The sequence below is a fragment of the Rattus norvegicus genome, chromosome 1 (genome assembly GCF_036323735.1).
Source record: "Rattus norvegicus strain BN/NHsdMcwi chromosome 1, GRCr8, whole genome shotgun sequence".
NCBI classification, from domain to species: Eukaryota; Metazoa; Chordata; class Mammalia; order Rodentia; family Muridae; genus Rattus; species Rattus norvegicus.
In genome coordinates, this window is record NC_086019.1 from 179,338,858 (window position 1) to 179,361,662 (window position 22,805).

The following is a 22,805-nucleotide window of genomic DNA, read 5'->3' on the forward strand; positions in this document are numbered from 1 at the left end:
ATTCACAAGTGTCAATAGTTAATTACTGTGTCATCTCTGGATGGCTAAATGACATTCTAACTTCTGATTTCTACAGTGCTCCTTTATGGTATTTTCCATTAGGGGCTGAGTCCATATTCCTACATGTGGGCAAATACTCAAGCATGTAAAATACCAGACGTCACAACTCATTAAAACCAACAGAGCATATACTGCTCTATATATCCCTGTAAAATACATTTAACTGAAAAGATAATTCCAGTAATAATGTCAGATTTCTAAAAAGCGCACATTAATTTGGGTCTGTCTGATCTAGAGCGTGAGAGACTATGCTATAGGATCATTGTTATGTGAAGGCGCCCTGGGAGACAAGAAGATCACTTGTAAAAGTGGTTCATTTTCTGAAAGACATACATTTAAACTCTCAGATTTTCCTTCGTTCTCATTTCTGAGTCAATCACATCCAGCTCTTTGAGGAGCCATGTACTAATTTGCTTTCAATGCCTCACCTCACCCACACTACAGAAAGAGACTAACTCGCCATCCAAACCAACCAACTTTCACATGGATGAAGAATGCAATATAATAATTATCTTGGAAAGTAAACACAAGCTAGTCGGGGCTATTTGGGGAGGAACGAGCACTTTAAAGTTAGAGGCCAGTGAGCTACAGGGTCCTAAAGCTTTTCTAGAAGAAAATCCCATCTTTTCTAGAGGGGACAGTGAGGCCTGGACAGAACCCACAGTGAGCATGAATATTCTCTGGGTGACTCTGTAGGTGGCTACACCCAAGCAATCCAAACCATATCTTCCAAAAGCCATGTTTGTCATCCGCGCTACGATTTGTTTCTTTGCCTTCTTGAAGACTAAATTGCTAGAAGTTTTCCTTCTCTCTCTCTCTCTCTCTCTCTCTCTCTCTCTCTCTCTCTCTCATTCTCTCTTCTTTCTTTCCCTTTTCTTTTTTTGAATTTCTGTGATTTGATTTTCTGAAGAAAGCCTCTAACAAATAGACCAATCAGTGTGATTGCTTGCTGATTTTGGCGCCCACCCCCCACATCTCCAGTTCCCTGGAGCCTTGGAGCCTCACCTGTTCTTGCTGTTGGCGAGCAAGGTCCATTTGCTGCCGCTGTTTCTCGATCTGCGAGGCTGCCAGCTTTTTCTGTTCATCGTGCGCTGCCAGGAGCTGCTCCCGCAAGCTGATCAGCTGGGTAATCATGGTGGAGAGTTGCCGTTCTTTCTCTGCAAGGCTCTCAGGTGTACCTAAAATGGGAACGAGAGGAGATCTCACAAGCTTGAGGAATGTCTTGCAGGAATCAGAAAAAGAGGGGCCCAGTTTAGGAGAACCCCTTAGACAAGGGTATAGGACTGTAACTATTAGTCCTATAAGTGCATGTGTGCTGTGATGTGGACAGTGCTTTCCATACTCAAAATTGTGTTGTCACCTAGAATCCCCGTCCCCCTCTAAAACCAAAACCAAAGCAGAATGACCTAGCAACCAGTCTAACTCCTTTTCATGATACACCCATCCTTTAAGCAAACCAGAACTCCTGAGGTTTTTAATGGTTGCTGTGGGAGGGAGAGATATTTTCTTCCGTGGTGTAGTTACAAGTAAGGAACTCCAGCTCCTGTAAATGACCCCTTATCCATAAGGGTAAGTAAGTGACCCTAGTTAAACTTCGTGGATTACCCAAAGCTAAAGAATCAAAACAAAGACAGGAAAGCACATGGGGTGGGGATGGGGGAACAAGTTCAGAAGAGGAAGGAGATCGAAGGGGACAGCAGATATAATGAGAGGTGTCATCAAAATACACTATATACCGAAATGTTGTCACAAACATACTACTACATAGAACTAATATATGCTAATAAAAAAACTTTAAAAAAAGAAATCAAAGTTCTATAGTTCTGACCAAAGTGCAGAAACTTTAACTAGTTTAATATTCTAAAACTGCCCTTTCTTTAGTGGCATTATTAATAGCAAGGGTCGGCAGGTGCTCACAAAGCACTATTTAAGGATCTCCCTAGTTGTGGTCCTCGTAGGTTTTCTATTGTCGAAGGACTGTCTGAAGTTCAGAGGAAAGAAAGAGGTCATCAATCTCTTGGGCATGGAACAAGTTTTCCCAAGAGAATTAAAACCGCCTTAGGTAAGAAAGTATTAAGGTGTTGCTGTTGTTGTTGCTGCTGCTGCTGCTGCTGCTGCTGTTGTTTTGGTTGTTTTGGTTTTGTGCTAGGGATCAAGCTAAGGTTTCCAGATTTGTCCTCAAAGGCAACAATGTTGCTTGGGGGCTCCCTCGCCCCTTTGTCATTTGTCACTCCTCAAAGGGAGAAAACAGGCTAAGAGACTGGAAAGGCCATGCATAAGGATGTGCAGCTTAATGAACGCAAAGACGCAGAGCACTTACGGTATGCGCTAATGGCACTGCAGTCTTTTATGGGTAAATTGCACAGCTCTCTTAAGTAAAGGGGACAGAATCCTTTTGTGAGTCTAAATTAGAGCATTTTACCACAGTGTAAGATAAGGATTGCAGCCACTGTATTGGAGCCTCACTGGTTTCATTATAAAGAAGAGATCTATGCTTTGAAAGCTTTTCAGGAAGATGCCAGCCGCTGTCAAAGGGGATGAAGAGCTCCGAGTTTTGTGAATGTGGAAGGGGAGACTTTCAGTCCTGTGAAGCCCTCCCCTTCGTGCCTGCTAGGAAAGCACCAGAACAAACCAAGAAGCTAAAAATATCTTAATTACGTGTGTCCCTATTTTCTGAGTGGACCCCCAGAGAAAAAAGGTGTCTTCAGAGTAGCCCTTGCTAGCATAGGATTCCTTCAAAGACAGACAGATGTTGACAGAAAAGCAACCCAGATAGAAACACTTTTTGATTTTAATAACTAACTCAGGTTTAAAAGAACAAACAGAAAAAGACCTCCCTGACTGACCTGAAAGGGTATCTATATTCAGAATTAAGAGACAAGAGTGACATACAAGAAAGGAGACACTAGTTATGGAAATACACAGCAAGCAAATCAGGAGTAGCTCTTGGAAACCATTAAAGAAGAAAAATGAGTTTTTATTTCATCAGTAGGATTTTAGGTTTGGTTAGAAAAAAAGGAGGAGGATGAAGAGGAGAGGAGGGGAGGAGAAGGATGAGGACAAGGAGGGTGGCAAGGAGGAGGAAGAAGAAGAAAAAGAAAAAGAAAAAGTTGTTCTTGACACAAAAATATTAAATAAGAAAAATATAAATGTAGGTTTCCAGAGGAGATCCAAACAACGTGCTTTCATCACAATACACAGGAATAAGAAGATACAGGAAAACTAAGGAGCTCATTTATTTTCTGATTTTATTCATTTTAATTCAGTAAATATCTTTTGATTGAAACAATGTGCCAGGCACTACTCAAAATAATCATTATATGAATGTAAACTACTACTGAGAAACTGCAAGCAAATCAAGTATGCTAAGGGAAGTTGACCCAAGTTTGGACCCAAGTTCAAGGAAGGAAACCTGGAAAAGCAAGAATTTAACAAGAAGAATATGCATAAGCAAGGTAAAGAACTTTTGATCATAAGTTCTTTTGATCAAAGAACTTTCCAGAAAATATGAAACATTACCACTGCAAGGGAACTACAGATAAGGGGAGGGTTGTGGGTAGGAGTATACATGATCAAGAGCTTTTCAGAAGGAAAAAACAATATAGACAATATAGACTTCGTCTCTGCACCTGCGTGGTGGGGTATACAGGCTTTGGTATGTTTAGAGATTAAATAAAGATGATTAAATATGAATAAGGAAAGAGGATAAAGAGGCAGAAAATGTCATTCCACATAGAACAGGTTTGATGAGCTTTCTCTCCATTCTGAGAATAATGCAACAACACTAACAGTTGGAGCAAGGAGGGCACGCTGGCCATGGTGTGGGGAACAGGCTGGAAAGTTCTGAAATCAATAAAAAAAAGTGTACACCTTTTACTGCCTATCTTTAATACACTGTAGTTTTCTCCTTTACTTGACTCTATGAGGTGAGTTGGGAGGCTTGCTGACCACTGTGTCGGCTGCCCTACCACTGTTCTTGGATAATAAAGCACCCCGCAGAGTGTTTTGGGTAAGGACCAAAGGCACACAGGTTGGATTTTTATTTTTCCATGAATATGAAATTCTTCCTTCTCCAGTTTTAAAGCCTTCTCAACCACCTGTCATTAATTTCTCTTTCTCTTCCGCTTGGTAATCAGAGAAGCTGAGGTGGTCTTAAACAGCAGCTTCCTGTTCAAGTAGGAGCCAACAGTGCTATCTGTAAATGTCTGGGTAACTCCATTATGTGACCTAAGTTTACCAAATAACACCAGTTAGATGAATCATTTTACAGAGTGTAAAGACAGTGAAACCATTTGACTGTAAACATTAAGTGTGATTTAAAAACTCTTCCATTGCACTTAGCCATATTTTTAAGGAAAATAAAACAAGGAGACAGTAGGATTTGTAAGTTAAGGGTTCTGGTACTCATATATCATTGTCACTAAAAAAGAGTCACATTTTTCCCCCACATTTTACTTAAGTAAGATTTATCCATAGGTTGATTGATCCATTGATAGGTGATATATAGTTTATAATTGATTGATATAATATAATAGAAAGGTATAATAAGACAGATAGATGATAGATAATTGATAGGTGACTGGTAGGCATATATGTAGACAGATGGCACATAATAAATGATACATAGCTAGACAGATATAGATTGTATGTGATGGGCACTAGATAGTAAATGATAGCTAAATAGATCTAAATGATGGGCAATAGGTGATAGCTGGATGACAGGTAGATAATTAACAGATAGTTGTTGGTACAGCTATGAGTCACAACAAATGGCGCTGGGTGAAATGTAAAATTCCTTTAGAATGAGAAATCCTCTGTATAGCAATGTAGGTATAGCTTGGGTTCAGATTAGGGAGTAACACATTCAAACAGTACAATAGTTTATGTTCTCTAAATGCATAGGTTGGAGAAGGCAACCTTTCTATTCCATACATTATATACATTTGGCACAATTAATTTAAAGCTCAGTATTTGAACCTATGCTAATAGATTTTCTGTTTAAATTAATGAAGTGTTTACCTACCCTGCTGTAATAAAAATAATATCAATTGTGAGTCATAGTGATCCAGCCAACCTGAGAGTCCAAGTTACTTCATTCCCAGACCCATTTAGTTGAACCGAGATTCCACATTACAGAGAAACTAGAATGCTCAAAGTGGCTGAAAGAGGAGGCAGCCAAAGGGGTGTACAGGACCCCTTAGTACAGTCAGGACTGTTAGGGATGGCAGATGATTGTAAGATGCTTCTTCAATTAAGTTAAGAATATGTGGGGAAATCTTACCCTAAATCATGCTTTGAGATTTGACCAAATCAACTGAGATTAAATAAATACGTAAATAAATAAATAATAAATAAGACGGGAGCCTGGGATGAGCCCCATCTCAGCGGGCCAGCAGAGGTCATCGGTTGCCTGAAGTCATCTGTTTCACATCTTTAGACTGTCTTAAAATGACTCTCTCAGACGCACTGCCAGAAAATAGCCTCTTCTGCCTCCCACACAAAGCCAGAGGTAGTTTCATAAACCACAGGAAGGGAGCCAGAAAAAAAAAGCTTCTGTACACAGCTTTCCTCCAAGTCAGTGCGCCGGCTTTTATTGTGTGTCACACACAGGGTGCGTCTGGCGCACCACCGTAAACTGTATCTATCTTCCAGCTACAGAGATGGGGCTGCCAGCTACAGCACGGTTTCTCCTTTCTTTCTTTTTCCTTTCTTTCCTTTTTTCTTCCATGGGGTCATCTTTATCCCCAAACCACATCTGTCTTGAGTTTCTCTCGGATTAGTAAGGTGGATCAGTGCTCCCCGGGGCCTGCTCCAGCTGAAGTATTTTAATTTGACTAAACACCTGATTTATTTTATCTCTCCGATGAGAAAGGCAGTTTGTCTTAATAGAGCCTGTCAGCCCACAGCCCCATTCACAGCAATTTACAGGCGGCCGGGGACGCAGTGAGAGAAGAGCGCGCTGCGATTCTGTATTTTACCCTCCTCTGGAAAGCACCTAAAAGCAGCTATTCACTGCTACTGCATGTGGCATTTTAGAACTGAATTAGCTTTTTATTCAAGTAACTACACTTGTTGTGAATAGCTTATCTGTAAAATTGCTACATTCACTACTGATTTTATTAACCTTTGGCTCTATCACAAAATGGTCTTCAGTTAGGAAAGACCTTTAAAATTGACACTTTTTTTTTCCTGAGGGGCCTTTATTCCAGTGACTTTGGATTTACTGAATTTGATCCATTGAATTCTTTACCAGTTGTAGTTAAAATTTTGAGCCTCAATAGGAAGTCAATAGTGTGTAAATGAGGAAACAGTTTTTTAAATGTAAATATGGTGGCAATTTCCCTCATCAAAAGTTTTCAAATACCATCTTTTATTATAATAGTTCAGAATCCCCCCTCTAGCCTTTTTTGGTCAGAATCTGTAGAACCCGGAAAAATTAACTAAAATAGATCATTTATTTTATAACTTTTATAAATCCCTCTTCAAGCTCAATACCAAAGGAAAAAAACAGTAAATATATAAGAATTTATGTTTAACAGTTAATTTATTTTTTGGTTTAAAATGGAAATCAAAAGTCATATTTAAGATTAATTTAAAGCTCTTTCCCCCACATCAGTTCATAAAAGTTAGCGTCATAATCTGCCAGCTAATTTTGCCCATATGAAACCCATATAATTACAATTGGTAGCACAGGAAAAAAACAAAACAAAACTGGGCACTGGAAGGCTGAGAAGGGCTCCAGGGCAGAGCCATCAGGGCAGGGTTGGGCACTTTGCATGTGGACTTGCCTCTGTTCTTTGCAAATAACTCCATGCCCATGACTTCTAGAGCACAAGAATCTTTGCGAATAACGCCCTTGGCACTTAGTCGCAAAGCAGAACATGGCTCTCCTAAGAGCTAAATTTTTAGAAGAAAATGAAGAAGTATGCACAGCAGTTGAGTGGGAGACAGAAAAAGACACTTTAAAAGAATGGGGAGGGAGGTCAGAGGGGAGGAGAAAGAAAAGGTAGGGGAAAGGCCCAGGGTGGGGTAGGAGGATGAGAGAGAGAGAGAGAGAGAGAGAGAGAGAGAGAGAGAGAGAGCGCTGAGTTAAGTTCTGGGCATGTCTCTGCATGCTTTTCCTTTCTAATGAAATGAGGGTTGTGTTGTTAAAGGTAAAATTTATTTCAAATAAAGCCAAGGACAAGCAGCAGCAACTAAAGAAGTCCAAGGGCTTCAACATGAAACAAAGCTAACCAGCCTGTTTCCCTGTGCGGGTTACTTTAACAGACTTGATAGAAAGTCACAGTGAAATTGTAAGACTGCAGCTACAAATGCCTGTGTGTGGTGTGATGAAGAGGGTGGATAGAGACGCTGAAGTGGGGGTTCCGATGAGGACAGACTTTTCCACATCGGTCCTAGAAGGATTAAAAAAGCACTTAACAGTAATTTCAAAGTAACACCAATCCAGGATCTCAGCCAACAATCCAGGAAGATTTTAAATTAAGTTGAAAAGAAAAGCTTTTACGAGTCAATTTCCAGGTCAGGTCTAATTGTTTTAAAATGGACATTGTTTGGGAAGAAAGCTAAAAATACAATGTCAATCATAAAAGAAAGCCACATTTGATCTCTCCTGCCCTCGGATAACCTGGTCAAGCTGCTGCCTCTCCCGCTGCAGCCCTGCACACATCAGATGGGCTGTGATGTTGCTACTTCACAAGCCCAGTACAGCATTTAGCCCTGGCCTTTTTGATGGAATCTTCTTTTAAATGTCACAAAATAGGGCATCAAAAAGTCAACAAAAAATAAACAGGGTGAGCTAAGGAGACCCACAACACACCAGAAGATTCCTTGATAAAAGTTGCTTTGTGATGACTGCCTGAGAAAGGACCCTGTCCCAAGGCACCAGCAGATAATTGAGTCCTGGATCCAGCAGCAATTTAAAAGCTTCTACTCTAAGGGCCCCAGTCCATCATAAAGATAAAGGATTTCAGGAAAAAAATTCAACAACAAAGCCCTCCATTATCTTATCAGGCTTTGGTTACAACAGCTGAACCAATAGGCGCAAATCCTGAATGACTTTTTTCAAAGCAGCAGAACACTGGAATTGCTTTGTTTTCTCCTCAGTCAGCTATTGTCATGGCTCCCATATGCTCCCGTCCACTCCTCAGTAAATAAAAAGTTTAATAAATGCAGCAATTGTGCTCTTAGGAATGACCTCAGGAGCACCACACAGGAAACTGGCCTCACAGATTGAGACAGAGGCTTTTCCCCCCGCTAAATATATGAGAATTTCCTTTTTAAAATGTAAAGAAATCTAATTGAAATGTCTTTCAAATCTACTAAACAAGAGACAAGAAGACCCGGGTCCTTCCTAAATGAAGACCAGTCTCCTATCTATGCCAGGCACACTCACCTCTCCTTAGCTTCCCTTCTTCCTGGCTGTAAAAGGAAGTGTGTTTCCTGGATCAACTGAGGTCTATTCATGTTGCAGATCCTAACAGAGCAAGAACAATCCATGGAACTCTGCCATCTGGGCTCCCAACCTCACAGCTGGGCACCAGCCCATTGTGCTTTATTATCCAATCACTTTTGGGTCCGGAAATGAAGGCATCCTGACACGTCTTCTTCAGTAGGAGACAAGCGGCATGGCAGTACTGCTAGGTGTGAGTGATGGACAGTAAGGGCTATGCCTCCATAACCCCCACACACAAATACTAATTCTGCCTTTCAGAAACATGGGAGTCTCTGCTCCTTTGTGGAGAACAATGAACCATTTTGTTTCAATCACCAAGTTTTGCAGACTTGCCTTCTTTGGCTAGTCTGTCATATCTAGGGCTAGGAAGGGAGGAGTAAGACAGACAGCCCTATTAAAGCAGCATTGTCTGAACATTACTGGTGTTACAGCACTAAGTTCATACCCTAAATATGGCATTGTTATCTCTATGTCACAGATGAACAGCTACTTCACTGAGAACCTAAATAACTTGACCAACCCACAAAGCAGTTGGCTGGATCTGAATCCAAGTCTTTTCATTTCTAATCTACACATGTCCAGAGTTAAAGCTACTATCTCTCTGCAGACTGGAAATACAATCGGGGAATAGCTAAAGCTGAAGAGCAATGGTGTAAGGGACCAGGGACTACTGCTAGGTAAGTAGTAAAATTAGACAACCGAACTCTTTTATATTTTTTATCTTTTTAAAGATTTTTGTAAAGTTTTGTACATGTGTTTGTATGTGCACATGAGTACAAATGCCCCCACAAGGTTCTGGAGTTGCAGTCAGTTACAAGTCACCCAGAAGGGGTGCTAGGAACTAAATTTGGGTCTTCTGCAAGAGCAGTATATATTCTTAATCACTGAAATGTCTCTCTATTTCCACAAACTGGTGGTTTTAAGGAGAAGAAATATGCAGCTTCTCTTGGGTTGTACTTGTAAAAGAAGTTTAAAAGCTGTACTAGGAAATCAAATAGCCAAAGAGTTCAGCAATGAACTTTGACAGGGTGTCCATGTAAAAACAGATCTGGACATTGAGTGACAGATCTAGAGTTTCTCAAGAAATGAGCAGCCTGGCTTGCTTAATTTTGAAGCATACCCTCCTTTCCCCATACAACATATGGCTGGTCCCAAGCCCAGATACAGTGATAATGCAGGCCACAGCATTCTCCAACATTCTGTAAGATTCCAGATACAATATTTACAACACCCATGAATGTCTGAGAACTTCTCAAATATTTGCATGTGTCAAGTATGAAATATGCTACTACCCTGGATGCTAGACTGAGACAAGTGCTAACCAAGAGGGAAGCACATGGGGAAACCTTCTGGAAAAGTCTGTGAAAACTCCTAGGTAGCACTGAGGTGGCAACAATTTATGTTAACATAGCATACATGTATACACACACACATACACGCACGCACACACACACACACACTTCCCAGGTATATTTGTAATTTTCCTGATGTAAGTCAGGACAACTCCTAACATAGTTCAACCTTGCCTGTCACACAGTAAGTAAATTCTTGGTAGAGGACATTCGTTTTTATTCTAGTTTATGTGGTTTGTTTCCCTGATTTTATGAATATGTACACATAATATATATATTAGTGCATATGAAAGAGAAAATAAGTGTTCATATACATGGCTGGTAGTTTCCAGGATGCCGTGGCTGAGCGCCTGCCCTGGTAACAAGCCGTTCACGCTTCCCTCCAATTGCAAACTCAGATGATAAATCTGTAAAGGCTCATATAGTTGCAAAACTTTGCTTTTCCTTCCATTGTTATTTCACAGTTAAACATGGATGAATAAATACATATGTTCTTTTCATTATCAGCTTTGACTGATACTACCTTCTGGTTAAAACAAATATTGCCCAATTTTTCTCATCCTTGTTTTACAAAGACGCTACATTGAGAATGCTCCGTTGAAGGTTTTCTTACTAGAAGTTCATAGTTCACATATTCAGAAGAAAGGAACTAACGAATGTCAGAGACAGAAAGAAAGACAAACCTGGATCTAGAAGTGACCAGGGGTCTCCTCTCACAGGACATTGTTGAACATGCTAAACTACAATATGAAAAAAATATCCAGAATATTTTCTAACCTTTTCCTATAAAAATTAAATTAAAAGTGAATGTATGTTTGTTCAACTTATAAACAATAATTTCTTTATATTCTCATAATAAGGCACTCATTCATAAGTACATAGAAAGCCAAATTTCACATCTTAAAAGGATCATTTAATATGACTGTAGATTCCAAAGAGAGCTTGGAAAGAATTTCAGAAACTCTTTCTTAACTTTAAAATATTCCTGGTTTTACAATTGTCCCATCAATGAAAAAAGGCATGCTTTTTGACTAATGTTTTAACATAATGGTGATAAGTGAGTGTGCAATACAGAAGCAAGATAGAGGAACTCTTGAAATTCACAGAGGATAGAATACTGCAACTAATGTGGTGGGAAAATCACAACTCGGTGGTGATGGACATCTCATCCCAAAGAGACAGAAGTCTGGAAGGCAGTAAGAGTATTTAAATTTGAAGTGTACACTTTTCTAGGATGGCATTTGAGAATATACAAATGCCAAATACAGCTGTGGACAGTCACAGACAGACCTTCTTGCTTCCCAGACCAAGTTTAAAACCTGCTCTGTTGACCAGGTCAGAACGCATCATAGTGCCACCCAAATGGGAAGGTTGGTAGCAAGGGAGGACAAGATCATCAGCTACCATATATACTTGCCACCTAAGTGCTAGTTCCTCAGTGGAATTGACTGTGTCACCAGCATCCCTGAAGAAAGAATGCAGATGCTACACTGACTGGCACTTCTTGGCTTGGTAAAGTTGAAAGGACCTAGCTACCAACTCTAAACAAGGAGTTTACAAAACAGTTAGAAGTGGGCAGTGGCAGCAGTTAACAACACAGAGTGATGGTTCTGAATCCCAGGAATGCGTGTGCCTTCTGTGACTTTCTCACAGTCTGGGGACCAGTGTAACCAAGTGAGCCTCCTGGCCATCTCCATCGCTGTATATGCAGTACCAAACTGAATTCAGAGAAGGAAAGAGGTAACTTAAGGACGATAAACATTAACAATGTTCATGTTTAGGTTTGTAAGTATTTTTGAGCACTTACGATGATCCCAGTTCCTACTGTGTGCTTGGGTTAGTTATACTTTTATCTGTAGTTCAACAAACTTGGAAAAGGGAGAATGAGAAAGAGGTAAAAACATGTCCAAGATCATGTGGACGCACTTTGTCGAGGCGTTACTCTAAGCCACTTGGTCTGTTCTCCGAGTCTCCAGGAAATTACAGGCTTGGTTTTTGGATTTTTTTGTTGTAGTTGTTGTTTTGTATTTTAAAGAAAAATACAGATAACATCCAGTTATCAATGACTTTATACATAGTACTCAAGAAGTAATTCTGTGTTTTAAAATTTTTAAATACTTTATTGGTAAATACAATATCAATAGGTAAGATATACTTAGAAAAATTATAATATTAAGATCTATAAACATAAATGGAGAGGATTGAATACACAATAACTAAATTGAAAATAGTCAGAAAAAATATTATAACTAGAAATTAAATTTCAAACTATTTGAACAGTTTTGTCAAATAATTCTATGACTATAAACTGTAAGTTAAGTTGGAAGGGCCATTAATGGAGTCCTGTTGATGTAATGTATGACTTACATAGTCTAAGCATTTAAGGCAAACATGCTAAAGGGGTTTATATTATTGCATAAGTGATTTCTAAATTCATGCCTTCCAATAAAATTGGCTTATGTATCAACACCCTGCAGCTAGAGTCCAGGTTCTAATTCTTAATTACTCAGAAGAGGGAAAAAAACTGTCAAAGGAGTTAAAGTTAGAAAGCTTTAAAAGAAAATATGCTTTGTATGAGGAAATTAATTCTTTTTTATTTAAAAAATTGGAAGAATGGGCTTTATTGTGATCCAGACCTAACTAGATCTAGACATTGGTCCATATCAGTGTTTCCTAACATTTTTACATCAATATATCTATTACTTTATTAAACACACTATAGAAAGTCAATCAGCTGAACAAACTCTCCATGGCTTATGGAAGCATACAGAGCACAGGAGAAAACTGGCGCCGTGCACACCAGCCTTTCTATGCTACGCGCAACCCCATCTGAGAGTCTAACTCTACTAGTCAAGAAGAATTTTAATTAATGGAGTATTGGCAGTTTGTCTCTGTTTAAACACTCTCAAGTGCTCTTTGACTCTCTGAAGACAATGCAATTTCCCGTCACACTGACACATGCATAGAACATCTGTGATTTCTCCCTGAAGTATCGGCAGCTTCTCTGTGTCTCAGTGATGTGCTGGGATTCGAGGAGGACTCAGTTGTCATGCAGAGTTGATGTTTATTTTTTATGTTCCACGACAAAGACAATTTACCTAATTTCATTTTTTGGCAACAGTAATATATAAAGCTGTATAAGGTCCTTATTTGTCTCATAACTTGCTCAATCTAGGCTGTCTAACACCTACAGAAGATACAGGTGGGTGGACCTTCAAAAACTATTGCAGAAAGGAATTCTGCCACGTGAAGTCCTTTGGACAACATATCATCTATCTAGGTTATTCCTTTCGTGAAAGGAGATGTCATGAAGATTATATCAATAACCTGAGTGTGAGATTCAGGACACTTGGTAATCTGGACATGGGGACACTCCAGTTATAACTTGCTCTCAGTACGATTTTCTAAATAATATCAAAGACATAAAATCATAGAAGCCATGGTTGATGAATAAATCCCCCAGTCCCACATGGATCCACATGGTATGCAAACCTGAGATATGGATGGTGGAATTTTATAAAATAAGTAGGCTCAATTAATAATTTCAAATAAGTAGGAATGTATAATAAAATTCACTATGTAAATATATAGGTGAATACATAGATAGGCAGATATGACTTATGTTTAAACTAAATCTATCAATGAACCAGATTATATAATCTTAGTTCCATAGCTTCTGTATTGTCATGGATTTTGGAGAGAATTTTAATCTAACACAAACAAAGCTAATCTCTGGATTCTTATAAAAAGTCACTCCTAATTACAGGAATTTTCAGAGTATATGAATTTCCCCCTTTTAGAAGAAAAAGATTTATAGTTTTACTCAATAATGAACTAGACACTAGAAAGCTGCCCATGTAAAATATAGTGATTATCAAGATGCCTATATTTTATAACATTATATTAATATAAACTTTATGTTTGATGTTAGGTACATAAAGCAAATATAAATACATAAATAAATGTGACATTATTCATATACCAATATTATTCCAAAGGTCCTATAAGTAAATATCTAGGAGATTAATAGCAATACTACTTATGCAATGTCTTACCAATTCAAAAAGTAACTCCCACATGAGTAGAGAAGAATGACTGTGTCTTGCCTGAGTCCTAATTACATTTTCAAGTTCATACCTCGTCAGTTCTAACCTGTCAGACACTTCTAACAGTCTCAAAGTTAAGACATCTGAGGGATCGGTATAAACCACAACAAGGAATAGTCAGTAATGATGGATCTAAACCAGATCAAATTGCTTAGAAGGCTTTGTACTAACAAACAAGCATAGAATAGCAAGGAAATCTACTAAATACACTTGGAGGAGAAACGATGTCTCTGCCAGGCCTGCAGCTTTGTAGATGCGGCTCCATCAGATCCTGGGGTTTGCTTCACACTCTGAAGTTCATAGTAAGAAAGGAAGTGTAAGAGGCACTGGGATCACATTCTTTAAATGAAAAGGTCTGAATTACTAAAACATATATTAATTAAAAAAAACTGAAGACTAGAAACATAAAAAAACAAACGGCTGAATCACTTCAACCCAGGTACTAAACACATACTCAGCACCTTAGGCTTCTTTTCCTTTCCTTTCCTTCTAGAACAAATTCAATTAAATTGTAACTATTAACATTTGAAACGACTTGTTTTCTAACATCCTTTTTTGAGCAAAGAATCAGTCAAGTCCAACTAGAAAATTGAGCAGCCGTGTGTGTGTGTGTGTGTGTGTGTGTGTGTGTGTGTGTGTGTGTGTATGTGAAAGATAAACAAGAGAAACACTGGCCCAAGAAACTCACACGGCAGGAGTTTGGGGCCACGTGTTTTCTAGATGATAAAGTATACTTGAATTCAGGCAAAAGCACTTCCAAGTTTTAATTAATTGTCTTTGCAGCATACCGGCAAGCAACATACCAGATGTGGTCATATGTGAACACACAAGCCCATTCCTGAGCTAAGTGTAAGCATGTGGATGCCGATCCAAGTTCTGAGTGCAAGTAAGAGCCCAGGCGACCAAGCTGATGGCCACAGCCCCATCTCCACCATACAACACATCAGCTCAACAGCCACTGTAGCTGACATCACTCAGGAAAATCCAAGACAAGTTTTTCGTGACGTTTCAACAAACATACATCCAAGGTCATCAGCAGGGTGGGGTGATGTCCTTCTTTATCTCATCATTAAAAATCAAAGCTGCAATAGACAGCCTGCCAGACCACCACATCTTCCAAGATATAAAACAATGCACAGTAAGTGATTTCGAGTATGAAGCAACTCATTTTCTCATAACTGAGAAAACAATAAAACAATCTTCCGGCACACAGGTGTCTAAACTTGCCTAAACAGGTACCAAATGAGACCACGTGAGCGCTTTAGTTTGCAGTACAGTGAGATAGGAAGGATGGCACTATCTTGGGTAATTTGTTCATGAAAATCAACCAGACACAATAATAAACCAACACTGAAAAAGGCTGGCAAGTGCTTTGAAAGCTCTTATGTTAACTATAATCTCCATTTTGTATCATAGATACCACAAAAATAGTAACATTATATTAATAGCTAAATTTACCTAATCCGCAATGCATATATCCCAAACATCAAAACATAAACAATATCGTTGACAATTTTGTCATTTTAAAAAACTATAATAGTTGCTATTGATTTCTCCACCAATTTACAAATGATGGGCCACACAGGAAGGACATATGCTATACTCAGAGAATATGAAGTCAGACCTTGAAATCTTCATTCAAACCTATTTGCCTTTCTAATTCAAAACACACACACACACACACACACACACACACACACACACACAACACACACACTGGTAGTATATGCTGAAGAGGCAGAGGCAGGAGGGTCAAAGTTCTCATTCAAAACACACTGTCCTTTCTTTCCACATCATGTTAGTATGTGGATTTGCCTGTGTGGGGGCCCATGTCCATTCCTGTGCACGAGTGTATATGTGGAGGCAGCCTGAGGCTGACTTCAGGAGTCTTCCTCAGTCTCTCTGAGGAAGTGTGTTTCAGATGAGCCTGCTTCAGAGGAACTTAGAGCTCGTGGATAGAGCTAGTCTGGCTAAGCCACTCTTCCCACAGGATCACCAGTCTCCACCTTCCAAATGTTGGGATTACAGGGCGGGGCACCAAATCTGTCCAGCATTTATGTGGCCTCTGGGAATATGAACTCCTGTCCCCATTCTTGTGCAGTGAGCATTTTAACCACGGAGTCATTTCTCCAGTCCCCAAACATCATACTATTCTTTTAGACAGATATCTGAGAACACTTTCTTCATCTGGAAATTTTTGGAACTCTCATTACCATCAAAGCACCATGCCCCTAATGTCCCAGACAGGCCCATATCCAGCAGCCTGGAGAGCTGCAGAAGGAAGAGTGAGTGTGGCTGTGGGCATAGTGGGTGTGCCGTCTGTGTGTCTGTCTCCACTATAGCTCTCAGTAAGCCAGTATGCTTTTCACACAGGCCATCCTATACCTGAGTGTACAGGGAAGGAACTTCATGCAAACAAAAGCACTTCCGCAACACTCCCCACAGCTTCCGACTCTTTTGCCAGATGCAGATAAATCTGAAACCTATCTTACCTATTCAAAAGTACTGCAAAGTCTTTTTTTAAAACCTACTTATCCAGTCATAGACTCATAAAATCACTGTTGGAAAGAACCAAGGGATCATTAAACCTCACATTTTATAAGGCAACTAAAAGCAAGAAAGGGAGGGGTCATTGCTAATATCATGAAGTTAGTTAGCTAGAGCAGAGTTAGGAATGGAACCAGAACTTGAGTGTATTGCTGGGACTTGAACCCAGGGCTGGTATGTGCCAGGCAGCCTACAGCAGGCCTTGTCCCCAGCCCTGGGGATCAGGACTCCTTGGGTCTCAGGACAGATTCTTTCCCCCATCACATGCTCCTCATTGTTGTCATTTTAAAATTGAAGTTCAATAATTCAATTTAACTTCCCTCTAATCAACTTTGCTAACCATTTTCCTGCCTTAAAAGAAATGAGGATGCTTTATTTACTTTAGCAGATTTGAGTTTCCCACGTTTACCATAGACTCTATCAATGAAATGCCAATCAAATGACAGAAGCAGTCATGAGGAAAAAAATATGTCCAATTATACCAAGGCTTTCCTTCTAGATGCTAGAGTCTAGAGCCAGTATGAAGGTCTTCCATTAGGCTGGTCTTGGGAGATTAATCATAGTTTGAATGAAATGGATATAACAAAGTCAGATACCTAAAATACACATATAAACCTGTTTTTATAAAATTATTGTCTTTTCCTTTTCACTGTATTGACATTTGCCTTGATACTGTGAAAGCAATGTCAGGTGAAAGCGGCAACACTGAGTCCCGCCAATGCCCACCGATGCCTGGAGAGAATAAGCTCACACTCTACTACCAGGTTGGCCTCATTTAAAACTTCTTGATAAAGCAGTAAAATAAATTACTTTTAGAGTCCAATTGGGAGTAGACTTTATAAAATAATGGGCATAGCCAGATGAGAAATATTTCTGCTATATGACAAAATATAGTTGTCACCTTGAGGAAACGTGCGCACGTGCTGCTGAGAGCTGAGCGAGGTGTTCTGTCCACAGAAACCACGTTCTCTTGAGAGAAATTGATGATAGACAAAGGATATTTATTCAGATTTGAATTCTAGCAGGAATTTTGAAAAAATAAATTAAGAGAGATTTTGAACAAATAGATTGTATAAATGAGCTCCACATTCCTGAGTCTCTGTGGTTTAGAACAAGTTATCTGTGTGTTTCTAGAACCTTGGCTTTCCTACATATAAATATAAAATATCTGCCAAGAGGAACTGTCGTGAAATCATGCTGGATGTCTTCTATGTTCTTCACCTAAGAGTGAAGAAGCATCCTGAAGGGCCACCTAGGAGTAGGCAGAGCTGCGGGGGGTGGGAGGGTGGCTGCTGAGAGAGGGGAAGTCCATCTCCTGCAGGGACAAGATGCTGACAGGTTGTCCACTCCCAAAAGGTAAGCCCTGGGAATTCATTTACATGAACAAACACTAAACAGACTCAGTAGGTTGTGTATACGTGTGAATACAGATGCAACAGTAACAAGAGGCTGTGATCTTGGGAGGAGAGAGACATGGGTGGAGTTAAAGGGAAAGGAATGTACAGGAGAGACCTAGATGCAGTGCTCAGGTATTCTCAAAAAAATATTCTTTGAAAACATGAGCACATGGAGAAGCTGTAAGCCATGCACACTGATATTAGGAAGGCAAAATGGCAGCTATCAACTGAGAGTTGGATGAACAAATGTGGTCTACAACTGCATCACAAAACAGTATTTGATGACAAAGGACGAAGGGTAGTCACAGGAGAGGAAGTCAAAGCGGCAAGAGGTTTCACATGGGCCCCAATCTCTCCTTGGGTAGAACTTACATAGAACAGCAAGGGACAGCACTGGACTCCCGGGCTGGCTGCAGTGTAACCCAGAGAACAACAAGATGGGTCCTGGAATGTCAGGTCATCTAAAGGTCAAAGTCCACCCCAAAAATCAAACAGGAGAGCTTATGTGAGGGAGTGCATACCAACTCCCCCAGACCTCTCTGATCATGTTCCTTGTCTCCCATTGCCCCAACCCAGAAATCAGTCACTACTGAAATCCATAATACTGGGACTAGTGTTGCAAAACCAGGCTGAGGAGGATTAGGGAGGTGATGGAGCGTCTGAGACAGAGCTGCCATTCCCTGGAAGAAGATGGAGGCATGATACATTTCGGAAACAAAGTCAGGAGCACCTTTCCACCTATGCCGAATGTAAAGTTTTCCGATGACAGAAAGTTGGCTGTATGTAGTTGGAACTCAGAACCAAGGTGTGTGCTAGAGAGAAATAGGAACTCTAGCTGTCCAGGGTTTGAAACACTGAAGAAGATGTGGTGGTGTTCTGGAAACCTAAATGACTTCTTTAATACACACTCCTCTTACTTTCTTGAAGGAAAAAATAAATCACAATTTGACCAATTCCTCTTTAACATTCCCAGAAGCATGAATTAAATCAGTTGTTATCTGGATGTTGTAGATGCTGGGCCTCTTACAGATAGGGCCTACATTTACATCCTAATAGCTAGCACATGACAGCTTCTTCCTAAGTATTTGTCATGGGACCGGAAGCTTGGTGGGTAAAAGCACTAGTTGTGCATATATGAATGGGATCCTAGCTCCCATGTTAAAACCCAGGGCATGGACAGGTTTATGCACCTGTAACAAGCCCTGCAGTGTCAGGGTTGGGGTGCAGAGACAGGAGGATGAGTCACCAGCCTAGCTCCAGTTCATCACATACCTTGTCTCAAGGGAAAAATGGAAAGTAGTAAAGCATGATAGCCAACAGCCTCCTCTGGCCTCTGCATGTGTATACACACACACACACACACACACACACACACACACACACACACACACAGAGAGAGAGAGAGAGAGAGAGAGAGAGAGAGAGAGAGAGAGAGAGAGAGGAATGTGGCCAGATGAGTGGCACTGATGAAAATATAAAAGAATGAACTAGCATGGGAATTACAGGCTGTCCCTAAAGAGCTGTGTGCAATACAGCACTAGGAATTGCTTGCTTCTACAAAGATAACTCCTCAACCCACAGTTGACTCTGCTGTTCTCACTTTTCCTTCAAGAGGACGACAATAGCCACACTTTCTGAAGGGACAGTATGAGGAGGCTAGGCAACTCCCAAAGCTCCTGTGAAGCAGAGAGGGGAGGGGTCTCAGGGCTGCTTGCAGCTCGGCCACTGAGTGGCCACATTAATGCAGTTGTTTCCTCTGCTCCTGCAGCACAGCCTGCTTCTATTTAAAATGGCAACAACAAACAAAAACTACTTAGAGGCTTTGGCGTATAGTAAATGTTTATCAGTTCAACACATTCATACTGTAGCCACACGAGTTTATATGAGACATCTACAGGGTTGCTTTATGTTTTCATTTTATATAAATTATACAGCAGATATGTAATTTTGCACTTTTCATTTAATGTTTCCAAACTTGTGCCTGTTGGTTTCTGTAGCTCTTTTCCTGTGTCTGTGGTTTGATTGCTATTAAAAGCTACACTAGAAGCGCATTCTCCTGTTTCTTCAGCTTAGAAATTCACCAACACAGAAGTGCTGTTCTTCAAGAGGTGCCAAGCAAGTGCTGAGAGTAACTTACTTTGCTGCAAGCACTTCCTTCCTGCGCTTACTGCTGCTCTTATTGGCATGGTACAGTGTCTGTCTGTTGCTTTAATGTTCTTTTCTTCAGACAACTCTTTCTATGAAGTCTCTATTTTGTGCTTTACCAGTTTGGCCCTAGCAAGAAATATTGGTCCCATTTCCTCTGCTTCTGTGAGCCTGGTACTCAGGTCTGTCAAGAGCTTTCACCAAAGACCAAAGCAGTGCTTTCAGCAAACGAGTTCTGAGGGTTTTTTCCCTAAAAGTTGTTTTTAACACTGACATCCTCATTGTTTAAAATCTCTTCAGGGTACTGCTGGGCTTTGGTAGATTGAACTTATTTTATTTCTAGACCTCAAATCTAGGATAAGTGACCCCACATCAACAAGGACAAGGGAGAGGAAGAAGTACCATGTGTAAGAATGTCTCTATTCAATGTTAGGAAGGCAAGCTGGTAGAATTTAGAAGATCAGACCCACAAACATTCTCTGCCTTGGAGTTTTATTTACTTTCAAGGGAAAAAGGAATATTCTATGCACTTCACTTCCTCATTAGTGTTTTCCTTAAATACACAAAATCAGAATTAGATACAATGAACAATAAAACCACAGGGGTCGATAGAAGCTGTCTAGTTTGCTTTTTTTTTCTTTTCTTTTTTTTTTTTTTTTTGGATGCAGGAATGGACTTCCCATCAGCTATTGTGAAGATAACTTAGAAAAGTCAATGTGTGTCCCCAAGTACACATGTTCATGCAAGGGTAAGGCTCTACTCCACTGCCACAGCTTTATATCCAGTTACAATGCATTCCAGTGAGAATGAAATTCACCTTTGTGTAAATACACATTATGAGCACCAATTTCAGAACTAGCCTCACTTAATAGAACCCTTCTAGCAAAATTCTATTTCCAGAAACCTCACTGAATATACCTCCACTTAGATAGTGCTAGAATGTCTTCTAATGTCTTTCAGACCGTACAGCAACACTGCCAAGAGGACTTTCATACTGTCCATCAATGCTATGCAACAGGACTTTCTAGGTAATGAACATGTTCTACTTCTTTGCTGGTTAATATGATGGTCACTATCCAAGTATCATAGTAAAGCACTTAAAATGTGACTGAGAAATAAAGTTTTGATTCTGGTGACTTTCTATCAATGTGAATTTATATAAAATAGCCATATAATGCTAGTAGTTTCTGTATTGGGTAACAGATCTAAAGTTTTCTAGAAAACCTTTCCAAACTTTTCCTTTTATCTAGGTCTAAACATTGGTTTCTAACTATACATAGTAGGTAGCCAGAACTGGGAAACCTTACCACAAGGTCAGAGGCACACTACTCAAACACTGTAAGCAGTGAGTACTTTTCCCTCCTGTAGTGCTAATTTCTGTACACATGCTACTCTGTAGCCCTGTGTCTTGTGGCCAGGATCTCATTTTCACCCATTAGCTAACCTATGGCTTCCCAGATGACTTAGTTCTGATTCTCCTAACTTGTGTCCTTGGGCATCTCTGCTTGGTCCTCAGGTGCCTCAGCTACGATAACCAAGAGCCCAGGCTGCTAAGCTGTTTCTCCATCAGTACATGCTATCTCCACTTCCAGATCCGTGACTAGGTATCAAATCCATGCCTCTAAACTCATGTCTGGCTCTGCTTTCTCACCTCCTCAAAGTTGAAACTCTTTTAATGGAAATTGCTGCAGACAATTTGATGACATGATTCTCATTGTTCTACATAATACAAATGTCCTCTGGATCCCCTTGGATCCCAAATTGGTCTTTCCTAGAGCACTAGCAATTCTATTGTTTTGCTGAGTGAAAGAGGCTAAAAATGACTTCTAGTATATCTTCAGAGAGAGCAGAAAATTACATTACAAATATGAAGATTCAAAGAACCAAATAATTAACAGCACCTGGTGTGATAGGAGAACTTGGAACAGAACCACAAAGGGTTGTTGTTGCAGAGAGATGGCAATCTTCTCTAACTGCTTCTCACAGTTTTAACTTAATAATTAACCACAGTGCAGTCTGTGACTGGAATTCTGTTCATGGTTCATAAGGCTTTGCAGTAAACACACAAGTCCATATGACATTGTGCTAGAAGTCTAAAAAGCCCAGAAGCCTCACCAGCAGCCAGAGTGTCTGTGGCTTGTGCTCTATTATTGTTCTTCTGACATATCATACATCCTACATAGTAGAACTTCAGATCAGACAGCTGAGAAGGCCAGAGTCTACTGTAGAATGATACTATGCAAGGAGACAGTGCAGATCTATGCTGCAGTTAACAGCAAACCAGAGACCCCAAAGGTGTGGGTACACTAAGGAACACTGAGCACATCAAACCTGGAGGATCAACCTAACAGAAAAGAGTTTACACTCATGAGATTTTTAATGAAAACTTGTAGATATGAAAGTATATAGATGACCTCCAAATTCTCAAACAAGTGAATGCGTAGTTCCTACTGTGAGGTCATAGCCAGGATGGTAGCAATTGGTGCCTGTTGCTTTGGCTGCTCATCTCTGTTCATTTGTCTGACTTGCTCAAATTCTAGTTTGAAAGAGTTGAAAAGCACAGGAAAAGGTGTGACCCAGTGGTGTCTGGGTGGCCCAGCAGGGACCAAACTGCAGAAAGTCAGCTCAGGCAGAAGGGATGACGGCTTAGCAGCACATAGACCTTGATTCAAACCTTGAAATGGCTGGTATTTTCTTGGTGTCTGAAGAAAACTGTTCTTTCTTCCTGAACCCTTCTTTCTCT

At 40.1% G+C, this 22,805-nt stretch overlaps 1 protein-coding gene across 30 annotated transcripts in view; it reads right to left on the reverse strand.

Moving 5' to 3' along the window:
- Sox6 (SRY-box transcription factor 6) overlaps positions 1 to 22,805 on the reverse strand; it is a 611,566-nt gene that overhangs the window by 181,180 nt on the left and 407,581 nt on the right. For all 30 annotated transcript variants that reach the window (XM_039106334.2, XM_063285244.1, XM_063285274.1 and 27 more), the window contains one exon: positions 1,066 to 1,238. In XM_039106334.2, the coding sequence (XP_038962262.1) occupies positions 1,066 to 1,238 (173 nt within the window). The remainder of the gene's footprint in view (positions 1 to 1,065; positions 1,239 to 22,805) is intronic.